This window comes from Ornithodoros turicata, chromosome 1, assembly GCF_037126465.1.
Source record: "Ornithodoros turicata isolate Travis chromosome 1, ASM3712646v1, whole genome shotgun sequence".
Taxonomy (NCBI): Eukaryota; Metazoa; Arthropoda; class Arachnida; order Ixodida; family Argasidae; genus Ornithodoros; species Ornithodoros turicata.
This window is the reverse complement of record NC_088201.1, coordinates 91,868,171-91,881,330: the sequence shown is the minus strand read 5'-3', so window position 1 is coordinate 91,881,330 and position 13,160 is coordinate 91,868,171. Positions and strand designations below refer to the sequence as shown.

The following is a 13,160-nucleotide window of genomic DNA, read 5'->3' as shown; positions in this document are numbered from 1 at the left end:
ATACTGTGCTCATACCCAAAAAGTGGGGGAAACACGGTTACCCAAGGTGACCGATTATCGGCCTATCACACTCTGTAATGTGGACTATAAGGTGTATGCCAAAGTACTTGCTGCCAGGCTCCAGCTTGTAGTGACACAACTTGTTGGCGATCATCAGACATGCGCAATCAGGAACAGGACCATACAAACAAACATCCATGTTGTCCGCTCAGTTCTAGACTGGTGTCGACTTGAAGGAAGTCATGTAGCCATGCTGCAAGTGGACCTCTCTAAGGCTTTTGATCGGGTGTGTCACGATTATTTGTTTTCGCTCTTGCGTTACGTCAACATGGGAGACAAGTTCGTAAGCCGAATCAAGTTGTGCTATGAATAGGTTGCAACGAGCCTGGTAATTAACGGCACTCTTACCGCGTCAGTGCCCCTTCGAGCTTCAGTACGACAAGGCTGTCCCATGTCGTCCCTACTATTTGATCTATACCTTGAGCCGTTATGCCAGCGTATCATCTCTCGTGATGACATACGTGGTTTCGAGCTTCGCGATGCTGTGGTGAAGGTCGTGGCGTACGCGGATGACCTTGCGTTTCTCGTGACAGACAACCAGGTGTCGTCAAAGTTATTCACGAACTTCATGTGTTTGGTCAAGTCTCTGGGACACGTCTAAACAAGGACAAATCTCTGGGGATATGGTGCGGTCAATGGGGAACAACCCCGGAATTCTTTTGTGGCGTTCAGTGGCAAACCTGTGGTCCTTGCTACTTTGGGGTCCCTTTAGACAAAAGTTGTAATACGACCTCCTTGTGGTCGGAGCGATTACAAAACATTAGGACACATGCTTCGACCTGGAAAAAACAAGATCTCTCAATGTTTCAACGAGCTTCTGTGTGCAATGTTTTTCTGGCCGCTAAGCTGATTTACCTCTTGCAAGTCCTGCAATGCTCCCGCAAAATTATACATCGTTGTCATCGCATATTTGCCACCACAATATGTTGTTCAACGTTCGAAAGGATGCGAAGACAAAACCTGTTCAAGAAAGTCAAGGACGGCGGACTAGTCTTACAGCATCTCTACATCTAGCAACTCGTCATGAGACTGTTTTTTTATAGCCAGAGTTCACACCCGATTCTGGAAACCATCAAGCGGGCCCTTGCGTACAACTACATTCCCGATATATATGTTGGGTTTCACGAAGAAAGTCTACGCTTAAGCGGGTTCTACAAAGAGGTTGTCGAGAGCCTAAACTTCTTGAAGGCTAGATTCAGCTTAGAGTACCTCTTTTCTGTCGCCAAGAAAACGTTGGTAGCTCATCTTCTCGATGTACTCTTTCCTGTGCCCATGTACCGTCAAATCCCCTCCGGATGGCACGGCACGGATGCATTGTGCAGAGTCAGGAAGATGCCGGTCAAGCCCAACATGAAGTCATTTTTCTTTAAATTACACACGTCCACACTGCCCGTGAAAGCTTGGCTTCAACAGAAGGAATTCTATGTTCCGTGGTCCGTGAATTGCAGATTTTGCAATACGCCCGAGACTGTCGATCACCTTTTTCTGGACTGCACAGAAGCTTTATTCTTTTGGGATGACTTACAGTTCAAAGTCCTTAAGCGCCGTCTTTCGCTTAATCCTCACACTATCCGCTTCCTCCCATTACGCCCCGGTGAAAATGTGAGATACGATATCGTTCTTCTTCTTGCCATGTACTGTTTGTGGAAGCTTCGTATGGCCGACAGGAACGAAGAGCCCCTGTGTCCTCCTATGAAATAAATCAAAGCCGAACTACTGCAGGTAAAGTTAGCTTGTACTCAGCTCTTAGAAGTGCCTGAGTGGTTACATACAGTCTGCGAAAGGCTGAATGTTTTGTAGAAGTTGTGTTATTAACGTGTCCGGTATAGAGGAGAAACGCCATATTCTCTCTCTGTGATTGTGTCGTATTGTGTATGGTATTGTGGGTTATTGAGTCGTACGTGACTCAGAGTAGTAAGCTCTGAAAATAAAGGTGGAAAAGAAAGAAAGTCAGCTCGTTGGTCTAGGGGTATGATTCTCGCTTAGGGTGCGAGCTGTCCCGGGTTCAAATCCCGGACGAGCCCTCAATTTTGTGTTGGGTTGTCTCATGTGCTTCCTAAAGCGTCAGTTCCTACCCCTCACGGCCACATATTTTCTCAACGAATAAGGACAAGTGTCTGTAATAAATCGAGAATTCAAACACACGTCGGCTCGTTGGTCTAGGGGTATGATTCTCCCTTAGGGTGCGAGAGGTCCCGGGTTCAAATCCCGGACGAGCCCTCAATTTTGTGTTGGGTTGTCTCATGTGCTTCCTAAAGCGTCAGTTCCACCCGGTGGCGGCCACGTATTTTCTCTACGAATAAGGACAAGTGTCTGTAATAAATCGAGAATTCAATCACACGTCGGCTCGTTGGTCTCGGGCGTGCCCGGCGGAAGTCATAAGGAAGTACCACCGAATCGTCGCGGTGTTTGTATGGAACTCCCGCTTTGAACGAATGAGGCGCTCAAACATTTTCCTACCTGTTAAAGCTGGTGGTTTGGGCGTCATCAATCTCGAGATCAAGCTTCTCGTAGTGCGCTTCATGTATTTTCGAAACCAGCTAGATCCAGTGTTGCGGAGCGCAATACAGACCCTTGCAGCACAAGTCCTCGATGGATGGGTAGTTACAAGCAGTGCACAAATATGTGATCCAGGGGAACTACGGTTCTTTAAGGAGATCAGAAGTGCACTCACCTTTTTCCAAACGCATTTCTCATGGGGCTACCTGAGCACAGTGTCCCGAAAAACATTGTATTGGGACACAGTTGCGATAACGTTTCCTCCGCCGCTCTATCGTACCTCTTTTCCGACACAAACAAACAACGATGTTCTGATCCGCCTACGCAAGCTTCCCATTGCTCCCGAGTGCAAGGACTTTTTCATAAAGTTCCACACTGAGGTCCTCCCTGTACAAACATGGTGTGCGAATAAGGGATTTGTGGTTCCCTACATGACCTGTTCTGTATGCGGGGAAGTCGAGACACTGGAACATGTGTTTATAAACTGCAGGAGTGCTGTTTTGTTTTGGCACGACCTGCGCACAACACTGGAGGTTACTTTCGATGTGTCATGGCATGTGCTTAAGTTTTTGCTCACTGGCAACAGCAGAAACGGTCAGGTTTCAGAAATTGTAATGGTCCTGGGGATGAAGGCACTATGGCAGGCTAGGACATCGAAGACAGAAAATCTCCCCAATCCAAAACCTACATGGCACTATTTAAGAGTGGAGCTCCTTTGGGTATGCAGCTTAATTGGCACCCAGGCACTCGATAACGACACTGAATGGATGCGAATCCAAGTTATCGCAAATTCTGTAACGGCAGCCACTTTTGGCCGCAGGGCCCGAAGCCAAACCCCCTTTGTCCTCAGGGCCACATGTCGGGGGCTCAGCGGAACGGAGTAAAAGTCAGACTCCAATTCGCAATGCTTTGTATATATCATAGTGTCACCACCTATCATTAACCTATGTATCGGTCTCTGTGTAGCCTGTATAATGTTGTCATGTACCATTAAATAAAGGAAAAAAAAAAAGGCTCGTTGGTCTCGGGGTATGATTCTCGCTTAGGGTGCGAGAGGTCCCGGGTTAAATCCTGGACAAGCCCTCAATTTTGTGTTGTGTTGTCTGATGTGCTTGGTTGTCTGATGTGCTTGGTTGTATGATATGATGTTGGTCGGCATTCTGCTTCCGGCATTCGATGAGTGCAGTCGCAGGTACCTTGAGCTCCGTTGGAGCGACTAGCATGGCTAAGCCTAGCCGGGTGTCTGAGGAACGAGGATCGCCATCTGACTATGTGACAATTCTGCCGACGTTACCTACAGGTATTTCATCTTTGAATACGCTATTTTTGCACGCGGATCCCAGGGCTAGACCCTACTATGTAGACCATTTTGGAGAAGCCCTGAAAGATATTGTGAAAAAAGAAGAAGTGGCTACCTTCGGAGTCTTCCAATATAACCACGTGTGGATGATTAGTTTTCACTCTGGAGCGGAGAAAGAACGGCTTTTGTCTAGAAAGGAGGTAAAGGTTAAGGGAAGACGCTGCCTAGTTATTGATCCCAACAAGCAGGAGGTCAACATCAAGCTACATTAGGTATCCGGTAACACAAGTGATGACGACATTCGTAAAGCGATGGCTGGATATGGCCATGTTACCGAGATAAAGAGGGAGAAGTGGGCGGCATATTTTTTTGAAGGAATGGAATCGACAACGAGACTGATAACATTACGGATGAAAGATGGAAGGACTGTGGATGGGTTGCCCCATCTAATGCAGATTGGCGGATCTCGCGTGTTACTTGCTGTGAACGGAAGGCCACCCCTGTGTCTGAAATGTAAGCAGCTCGGACATATTCGTAGACAGTGCCACACGCCATGGTGTAAGACGTGCAGAAAGTACGGTCACGATGAGGAAGAGTGCGTGGTAACATATGCATCGAGACTGAGGCAACCGACACCAACAGAAGAGCATATCATGGATGTCGAAGAAACGAAACAAGCAAGTCAGTTGGTTGTAACGACTGGGAACTGCGAAGGGAATGAAGCTAATCTTGTCAGTAACGTGGAAAGTGGAGATAAGAAAGTAGATGAACAGCTGCGTGGTCTAAGCGATTCGGAGACGAGTACTGCCGAAGGGAACAGCGTAATGGAGGACAATCTGTCGGACCACACCCCGGAAGAAAGAAATGGGAAAAGGACAGTAGGAACAGAGCGGAAAAGACGAAAGACTGGAACTCGTTCATCCCTTATGCCTCCACTGGACGAAGTAGGAGCATCACGGCTTGACGATGTGAGCTTCCTAACAGCGGAGTAGACTCGGTTCCGATGGATATGAGGGGATGCAGCAAGACGTAGCACTCGTAAGTCTAGTGGATTCTTCATCACATCTAAATGAGTGGTAAAAATATGACTGTCGCTACACTAAATATAAGAGGACTGAATGCTAGGAAGAAACAGTATCAACTCAAACGTTTCCTAGAGCATTATTCACACATCGATGTCCTAGCTATTCAAGAAACGAAAATTAGCACCGAAGAAGATACCACTAGACTAATCGAATATATTTTTCATAAAGATTATGATGTTGTAGTGAGTCATGCTGTCGGACCCTCAGCTGGATGTATTTTATTGTTGAAGAAAACTGATTACTTGATACCCGTATCTTACCGAACTGATAACGATGGAAGAATAGCTTGCCTTGATGTGCAGATTGAAAACGAGTTGTGGCGGTTTATATGCCTTTACGCGCCGAATGTTGTGATGGAACGGAAGATCTTCTTCGAAGGCATTGGAAAACTGATTAGTAACCCGGGGAATACCGTCCTACTGGGAGACTTCAATTGTACACTTAAAGACACAGACAGGAGCAGCAACTGTGCGCAACGTGATGCTAGCACGGCTACGTTGGAGGGTATTCTCGAAAGTCATAATATGCAAGATGTCCTTGAAGATGATGCAAAGACAACCACTGTGTTTACGCACTTCCAATCCCGTTCGCATGCAAGACTTGACCGCATATATACTTCAATGGGAAGAAGCCCAGTTGTAACCAAATACAGCGTACATCCGGTATACTTTAGTGACCATTGCATGGTTGTTGCTACGCTCGGTGAGACGCAGAAAAAAAAGAAAACAGAAGGCAACACATGGAAGCTGTGGAATTGTAAGCTTCTGGAAGACGAGGCATTTGTCAATTTTGTCAAAGACCAAATTGTGGAAGTTGTAACTTCCGCGTCGTCGTGGTCCTTGGCCTGGGAAGACTTTAAGCTGAAACTTAGGGCCTACGCGATATAAAGAAGTAATGTGCTGGCGCATGCCCGTAAGGGACAGGAGGAGGGACTAAAAGAAGACTGTCTAAAATAATACAGCTAGAATCTTTAAACCCAGGAGAGTTCCATCAAGAAATGGAAGCAATAAAATTGGAGCTGCAACTCATTAATGAATGCAAATGGGAAGGTGCTCGTGTAAGGTCCAGAATGCGCTATTTTCTACCGGACGAAACTCCTAGCAAGAAGTATCTCTATAAGGAACGACACCACGGAAGCGGAAAAAATATAGATAATATTAAATATGAAGGCAAAGTAATCAGCCAGGAGGAGGACATACAGGCGGCCTTTGTTGGTCACTATACGAAACTACTGGGCATGACCCATGGACTGCAGGTGGACACAGATGAAAAGCTGGGAGAGTTGAAATTACTGACTTTGGATGGAGAACAGCGGCAGTTTCTAGAAGAGCCCATCACGAGACAAGAGGTCCTCGCCGCCATACGTTCGCTCACTAAAAACAAAACCCCAGGACCTGATGGCATCAGTGCTGAACTTTACCAAAAGTTCAGCGATCACATCGCCTCGATACTGTGGAACGTTTACCGAGAAGCTGAGGAATCTGGCACCTTCTGTTCATCGTTTCGCCGTACACATACTGTGCTCATTCCGAAAAAGGTAGCGCCGGGAAAGGTTCCCCAGGTGACAGATTACCGTCCGATAACCCTGTGTAACGTGGACTACAAAGTTTATGCAAAAGTGCTTGCGGCAAGAATTCAAAAAGTGATACAATCAGTAGTGGGGGATCATCAGGTGTGCGCCATCAAAGGACGTAGCATTGAAACGAATATTCACGTACTACGAACTGTTCTGGACATTGCAAGAACGGAAGGTGATCAAGTTGGTGTTGTCCAAGTAGACCTGTCCCAGGCATTTGATAGAGTTAACCACGCATACCTATTCTCGGTGCTAAAGAAAGTTGGTTTTGGTGACATAATTACAGGCAGGCTCAGGTTGTGTTATGATGACGTGTCAACGAAGCTGATTTTAAACGGTAATTGTAGTGACCTGATACCTGTTAAATCATCGGTGAGGCAGGGATGCCCCCTTTCCCCCTTGCTTTTTGCCATATATCTAGAACCGCTATGCCAGGAAATTATCAGTTGTGTAAACATGAGAGGGTTTAAATTAGGTAGTTCAGAGGTAAAAGTGCTTGCGTATGCAGATGACATTGCTGTAGTAGCGGAAAACAAGCAAAGTGTGAATATGGTGTTTGAAAAAATTGAGCATTTTTGTTCTGTATCCGGTGCCAGTGTAAACAAAGAAAAATCACTTGGAATATAAGGTGGGGTCTGGGGAACAACCCCAGAGATGTACGCTGGTATAACATGGCAAACTGTACCTGGGAGCCCCGTTAGGAGAGAGCAAGAACACGAACGGCATGTGGAATGAGATCACAAGTAGACTGCGTAAACAAGCCTTCGTGTGGAAGCAAACCACGCTTTCTATCTTTCAACGTGCAATTATTTGTAATATCTTCATGCTTGCTAGGATCACATATCTGCTGCATGTCATGCATTGTTCTCGCGCAAATATACAAAAAATGCACAGGATTTTTGCAACTTTTGTGTGGGGTTCTTCGTTTGAACCGATGTCTAGGAACAACTTGTTCAAAACGTTGGAATGTGGCGGGTTGGGCTTGCAGCATGTCTTTGTTAAGAAGGTTGTAATGAGCGTTTTGTTTTACTGGACTAAGGCACACGCTCTGCTAGAGCATGTGAAGCAGTGCATAGCGTTAGATCATTTGCCTTATATAACAGTTGCAACAAGGATACGCCATGTTACACCCAGCGGATTCTTCAGAGAAGTTATAGAAAGCGTCCAGTTTTGTTTAGCGAGATTTTCATGTGATTACATTATGTCTGTGTCAAAAAAACGGTGGTATGGAGACCTGATCAACGTGTTGTTCCCAATGCCAATGTATAGGAGCATCCCACACGAGTGGCCTGGAAAAGATATACTGTGCAGGGTAAAAAGGATGCCAATCAGACCCAATCTGAAAACGTTCTTTTTTTAAGCTGCATACTGGCACGCTGCCCGTAAAAACGTGGCTCGAACAAAAAGGCATATTCGTACCATGGAGTACGAATTGCAGATATTGTAAAGCACCAGAGACTATAGACCATGTGTTTATTGACTGTACGGAGGCGGCTTTCTTGTGGGATGATTTAAGTAGGGCTATTGATGTACGACTCAGGCTAAACCCTCATACAATACGCTTCCTCCCCTTAATTGAGAAGAATGGTCCGAGATATGATGTTATATGTGTTATTGCTATGTTTTCCTTATGGAAAGTACGCATGCTGGATCGAAATGAGGAACCTCTCATGCCTCCCATGTTCTTCTTACGAAAAGAGCTTTCAAGTATGATGACCATGGCACGACACAGAAACGAGACTCCAGCTTGGCTTACATCCGTATGTGAGAAGCTTGGTACAAAAAGACACAAGTCACTGTAAATCTCACGGTTTCATATTCATAATGTAAATATTCATCTAGCACTGATGTAAATCACATAGTGAGCGAAATAAAATAATTTTGTTCAAAAAAAAATCGGCTCGTTGGTCTAGGGGTATGATTCTCGCTTAGGGTGCGAGATGTCCCGGGTGCAAATCCCGGACGCGCCCTCAATTTTGTGTTGGGTTGTCTGATGTGCTTCCTAAAGCGTCAGTTCCACCTCGTGGCGGCCACATATTTTCTCTACGAATAAGGACAAGTGTCTGTAATAAATCGAGAATTCAATCACACGTCGGCTCGTTGGTATAGGGGTATGTTTCTCGCTTTGGGTGCGAGAAGTCCCGTGTTAAATCCCGGACAAGCCCTCAATTTTGTGTTGGGTTGTCTGATGTGCTTCCTAAAGCGTCAGTTCCACCCCGTGACGGCCACATATTTTCTCTACGAATAAGGACAAGTGTCTGTAATAAATCGAGAATTCAATCACACGTCGGCTCGTTGGTATAGGGGTATGTTTCTCGCTTTGGGTGCGAGAAGTCCGGTGTTAAATCCCGGACAAGCCCTCAATTTTGTGTTGGGTTGTCTGATGTGCTTCCTAACGCGTCAGTTCCACCCCGTGACGGCCACATATTTTCTCTACGAATAAGGACAAGTGTCTGTAATAAATCGAGAATTCAATCACACGTCGGCTCGTTGGTATAGGGGTATGTTTCTCGCTTTGGGTGCGAGAAGTCCGGTGTTAAATCCCGGACAAGCCCTCAATTTTGTGTTGGGTTGTCTGATGTGCTTCCTAAAGCGTCAGTTCCACCTCGTGGCGGCCACATATTTTCTCTACGAATAAGGACAAGTGTCTGTAATAAATCGAGAATTCAATCACACGTCGGCTCGTTGGTATAGGGGTATGTTTCTCGCTTTGGGTGCGAGAAGTCCGGTGTTAAATCCCGGACAAGCCCTCAATTTTGTGTTGGGTTGTCTGATGTGCTTCCTAAAGCGTCAGTTCCACCTCGTGGCGGCCACATATTTTCTCTACGAATAAGGACAAGTGTCTGTAATAAATCGAGAATTCAATCACACGTCGGCTCGTTGGTATAGGGGTATGTTTCTCGCTTTGGGTGCGAGAAGTCCCGTGTTAAATCCCGGACAAGCCCTCAATTTTGTGTTGGGTTGTCTGATGTGCTTCCTAAAGCGTCAGTTCCACCCCGTGACGGCCACATATTTTCTCTACGAATAAGGACAAGTGTCTGTAATAAATCGAGAATTCAATCACACGTCGGCTCGTTGGTATAGGGGTATGTTTCTCGCTTTGGGTGCGAGAAGTCCGGTGTTAAATCCCGGACAAGCCCTCAATTTTGTGTTGGGTTGTCTGATGTGCTTCCTAACGCGTCAGTTCCACCCCGTGACGGCCACATATTTTCTGTACGAATAAGGACAAGTGTCTGTAATAAATCGAGAATTCAATCACACGTCGGCTCGTTGGTATAGGGGTATGTTTCTCGCTTTGGGTGCGAGAAGTCCTGTGTTAAATCCCGGACAAGAGCTCAATTTTGTGTTGGGTTGTCTGATGTGCTTCCTAAAGCGTCAGTTCCACCCCGTGGCGGCCACATATTTTCTCTACGAATAAGGACAAGTGTCTGTAATAAATCGAGAATTCAATCACACGTCGGCTCGTTGGTATAGGGGTATGTTTCTCGCTTTGGGTGCGAGAAGTCCCGTGTTAAATCCCGGACAAGCCCTCAATTTTGTGTTGGGTTGTCTGATGTGCTTCCTAAAGCGTCAGTTCCACCCCGTGACGGCCACATATTTTCTCTACGAATAAGGACATCTGTCTGTAATAAATCGAGAATTCAATCACACGTCGGCTCGTTGGTATAGGGGTATGTTTCTCGCTTCTGGTGCGAGAAGTCCCGTGTTAAATCCCGGACAAGCCCTCAATTTTGTGTTGGGTTGTCTCATGTGCTTCCCAAAGCGTCAGTTCCACCCCGTGGCGGCCACATATTTTCTCTACGAATAAGGACAAGTGTCTGTAATAAATCGAGAATTCAACCACACGTCGGCTCGTTGGTATAGGGGTATGTTTCTCGCTTTGGGTGCGAGAAGTCCCGTGTTAAATCCCGGACAAGCCCTCAATTTTGTGTTGGGTTGTCTGATGTGCTTCCTAAAGCGTCAGTTCCACCCCGTGGCGGCCACATATTTTCTCTACGAATAAGGACAAGTGTCTGTAATAAATCGAGAATTCAATCACACATCGGCTCGTTGGTATAGGGGTATGTTTCTCGCTTTGGGTGCGAGAAGTCCCGTGATAAGTCCCGGACAAGCCCTCAATTTTGTGTTGGGTTGTCTGATGTGCTTCCTAAAGCGTCAGTTCCACCCCGTGGCGGCCACATATTTTATCTACGAATAAGGACAAGTGTCTGTAATAAATCGAGAATTCAATCACACGTCGGCTCGTAGGTATACATAGTTTGCACTGACGTCATTACCGGGACTTCTGGGATACAAGCCGCCATTGCTGGGTACCAACGTTCAGCGTCGTCCGCTTGTTTATGGTGTGTGCGCGTTCCGTGTCCAGCAATCATGCCTATTTGTGCAATTTTCGGTTGCCGAAGTAGAAGCAAATCGACTCAGAGGATGAACAGCACAGGGAGTGTTGGACTGTACTGTTTGCCCAAAGTGATTACGCGTCAGTGCGATCGCACGAAACTTCTGTCGGAGAAACGTCGGAGCCTCTGGCTTGCCCGAATAAACAGAAAAGACTTGAAGAATCTTGACAACGTTCGAGTCTGCGGTCGTCACTTCGTATCAGGTGAGGAACTAACTGCATTATTGTGGATCTAGTGTAAGTGAGTACTGATGCATTTCATTCCAGCCTAAGCATTACTCACGCTTTGTTTTCGCGCTCTAATGCCTGACAGACATTTTCTTCTATCACGACTCGCACGCGTTCGGAAGTACTTAGTGCTCTTTTTAATGCCAGTGCGTGATCGTGTTTAGGATGTGGTGTTGCTCATTCTGATGTGCTGCCAGTCTCTTTGTGAACCTCTGTTCCCTGTCCTTACAGGCAAGCCATCGTCCTTAATGGACGAGACCAACCCTGACTGGACTCCGAGTCAACACCTGGGGCATGGTGGTGGTGACGGCTGCTCGGCCAGCGCAACGCGCTACTACCGTTCAAAGGAACGAGCAGCGAGGAAAGCCGTTGCCGCGAAATCAACTTCTACTTGCAGTAATAACGACGCCGGTGATGAGGATGAGGTCCTAAATTTCTCACTGACCACAGAGCACGGGAGCAGCTCACTGCCCCCAACTTCTACCAATGACTCAGAGAACAATAGAGGTTTGTGGCTTTTGCTTGTTTTGACTGTATTGTACAAGACGTAATCAACTAAAGCTTTGACTCTGGAGATACCTTATTTAATTTCATCTTTGCAGACGCTGCGGTGCAGACAGATCTGACCATTCAAGGTGTGCAAGCGCTTGAGCAAGACAACATGAGACTCGCATCAGAGTTGCATGCAACAAGAAAGCAGCAAGTGATACTGATGGAAGAATCCCTACGTGAAGACCCAGGAAAGGTGTTCTTTTACACGGGACTGGCCAACTTTGCAATTCTCTTTGCCACGTTCAAGCTGGTTGAAGCAGCTGTGAAGCATTCTCCACAGAATGGCCTGGAGAAGTTCACAGAGTTTGAGTTTTTATAATGAAGCTGAAATGGAACTTCCCTCTGCAAGATCTTGCTTACAGGTTTAACATTTCATGCTCAACTGTTAGCAGGATCTTCGACAAGTGGCTGCATGCAGCATTTTGGCGCTTAAAAACACAAATTGTATGGCCATCAAGACACTACATCCAGAAGACAATGCCGCAAGCCTTCCTGGACTCATTTGGGGATAAAGTGGCGGTCATAATTGACTGCTTTGAGATAAAGATTGAACGTCCGTCTTCCCTGCTCCCAAGATGTGAGACTTGGTCCCAATACAAGAGTAGCAACACAGGCAAATACCTCGTTGGCATCTCCCCTCAGGGTCTTATAGTGTTTATATCAGAAGGTTGGGGAGGGCGTACAAGTGACAAGCATATAACAGAACGTTGTGGCATGTTGGACAACCTAAGGGAGGGTGATGTTGTGCTAGCAGATAGGGGTTTTGACATTGCGGACACGTTAGGACTATACCGTGCTAGCTTGCACATTCCTGCATTCACCAAAGGGAAGAAACAGCTCTCAGCATTAGAAGTTGAAAACACAAGAAAGCTTGCCAATGTAAGGATCCACGTGGAACGTGTAATTGGCCTGGTACGCAACAAGTATGTAATTATGAAAGGTGTACAGCCAGTTGATTTTGTGACTTGCAAAGCAGGAGATAGGTTCACAACGCTTGACAAGATTGTGACTGTCTGTTGCGCCCTTACGAACCTCTGCCATTCTGTTGTCAGCCCAAATCCACAGGTAGCTGAGTGAAGCATTAACTTATCAAACCTTATGCTGCTTTTGTTGTAATCGCTGCATTGTCCTTGTACCATACATGTGTCACTGTGATGTAAATAAACCAACTATTTGATTGACTAGATATTTTTAATGTAACACTAAAAGTACCATCAACATGGAAGTACTTGGGCATTCAGGATTCATTCAGTGCGTTGCGGGAGGAACACATGTTCACTGAGAAGTGCTGGCACCAGCAATACTGCAGTCTTGACACAGCCATTTCTTTTGCTTCGGGGCACGCCTGATGCCAAGACAACTGTAATGAAACCATTTATATTTGCACTGTTCGCCATCACATGCAAGCATTTTCCCACTGTCAGGATCTTGGCAGAAGCAAAAGGGGCCTGAGTCAACGTTCTC

General features: G+C 46.2%; 1 protein-coding gene and 2 non-coding genes across 3 annotated transcripts; all 3 read left to right on the top strand.

Annotated features, from left to right (window-relative positions):
• Positions 1 to 2,012: 2,012 nt before the first annotated feature.
• Trnap-agg (transfer RNA proline (anticodon AGG)) lies at positions 2,013 to 2,084 on the top strand. The gene has a single exon. It is a non-coding gene; the product is annotated as a tRNA-Pro (tRNA).
• Positions 2,085 to 2,208: 124 nt separating this feature from the next.
• Positions 2,209 to 2,280, top strand: Trnap-agg (transfer RNA proline (anticodon AGG)). The gene has a single exon. It is a non-coding gene; the product is annotated as a tRNA-Pro (tRNA).
• A 9,893-nt stretch (positions 2,281 to 12,173) lies between these two features.
• On the top strand, positions 12,174 to 12,773 carry LOC135378891 (uncharacterized). Its single transcript, XM_064612057.1, has one exon. It carries the CDS (start codon positions 12,174 to 12,176, stop codon positions 12,771 to 12,773), a length of 600 nt encoding a protein of 199 aa, XP_064468127.1.
• The last annotated feature ends 387 nt before the right edge of the window (positions 12,774 to 13,160 follow it).

Bases quoted from the DNA above. Each gene is read 5' to 3' on its own strand.
- LOC135378891 (XM_064612057.1), top strand. From the start codon at position 12,174: ATGCCGCAAGCCTTCCTGGACTCATTTGGGGATAAAGTGGCGGTCATA.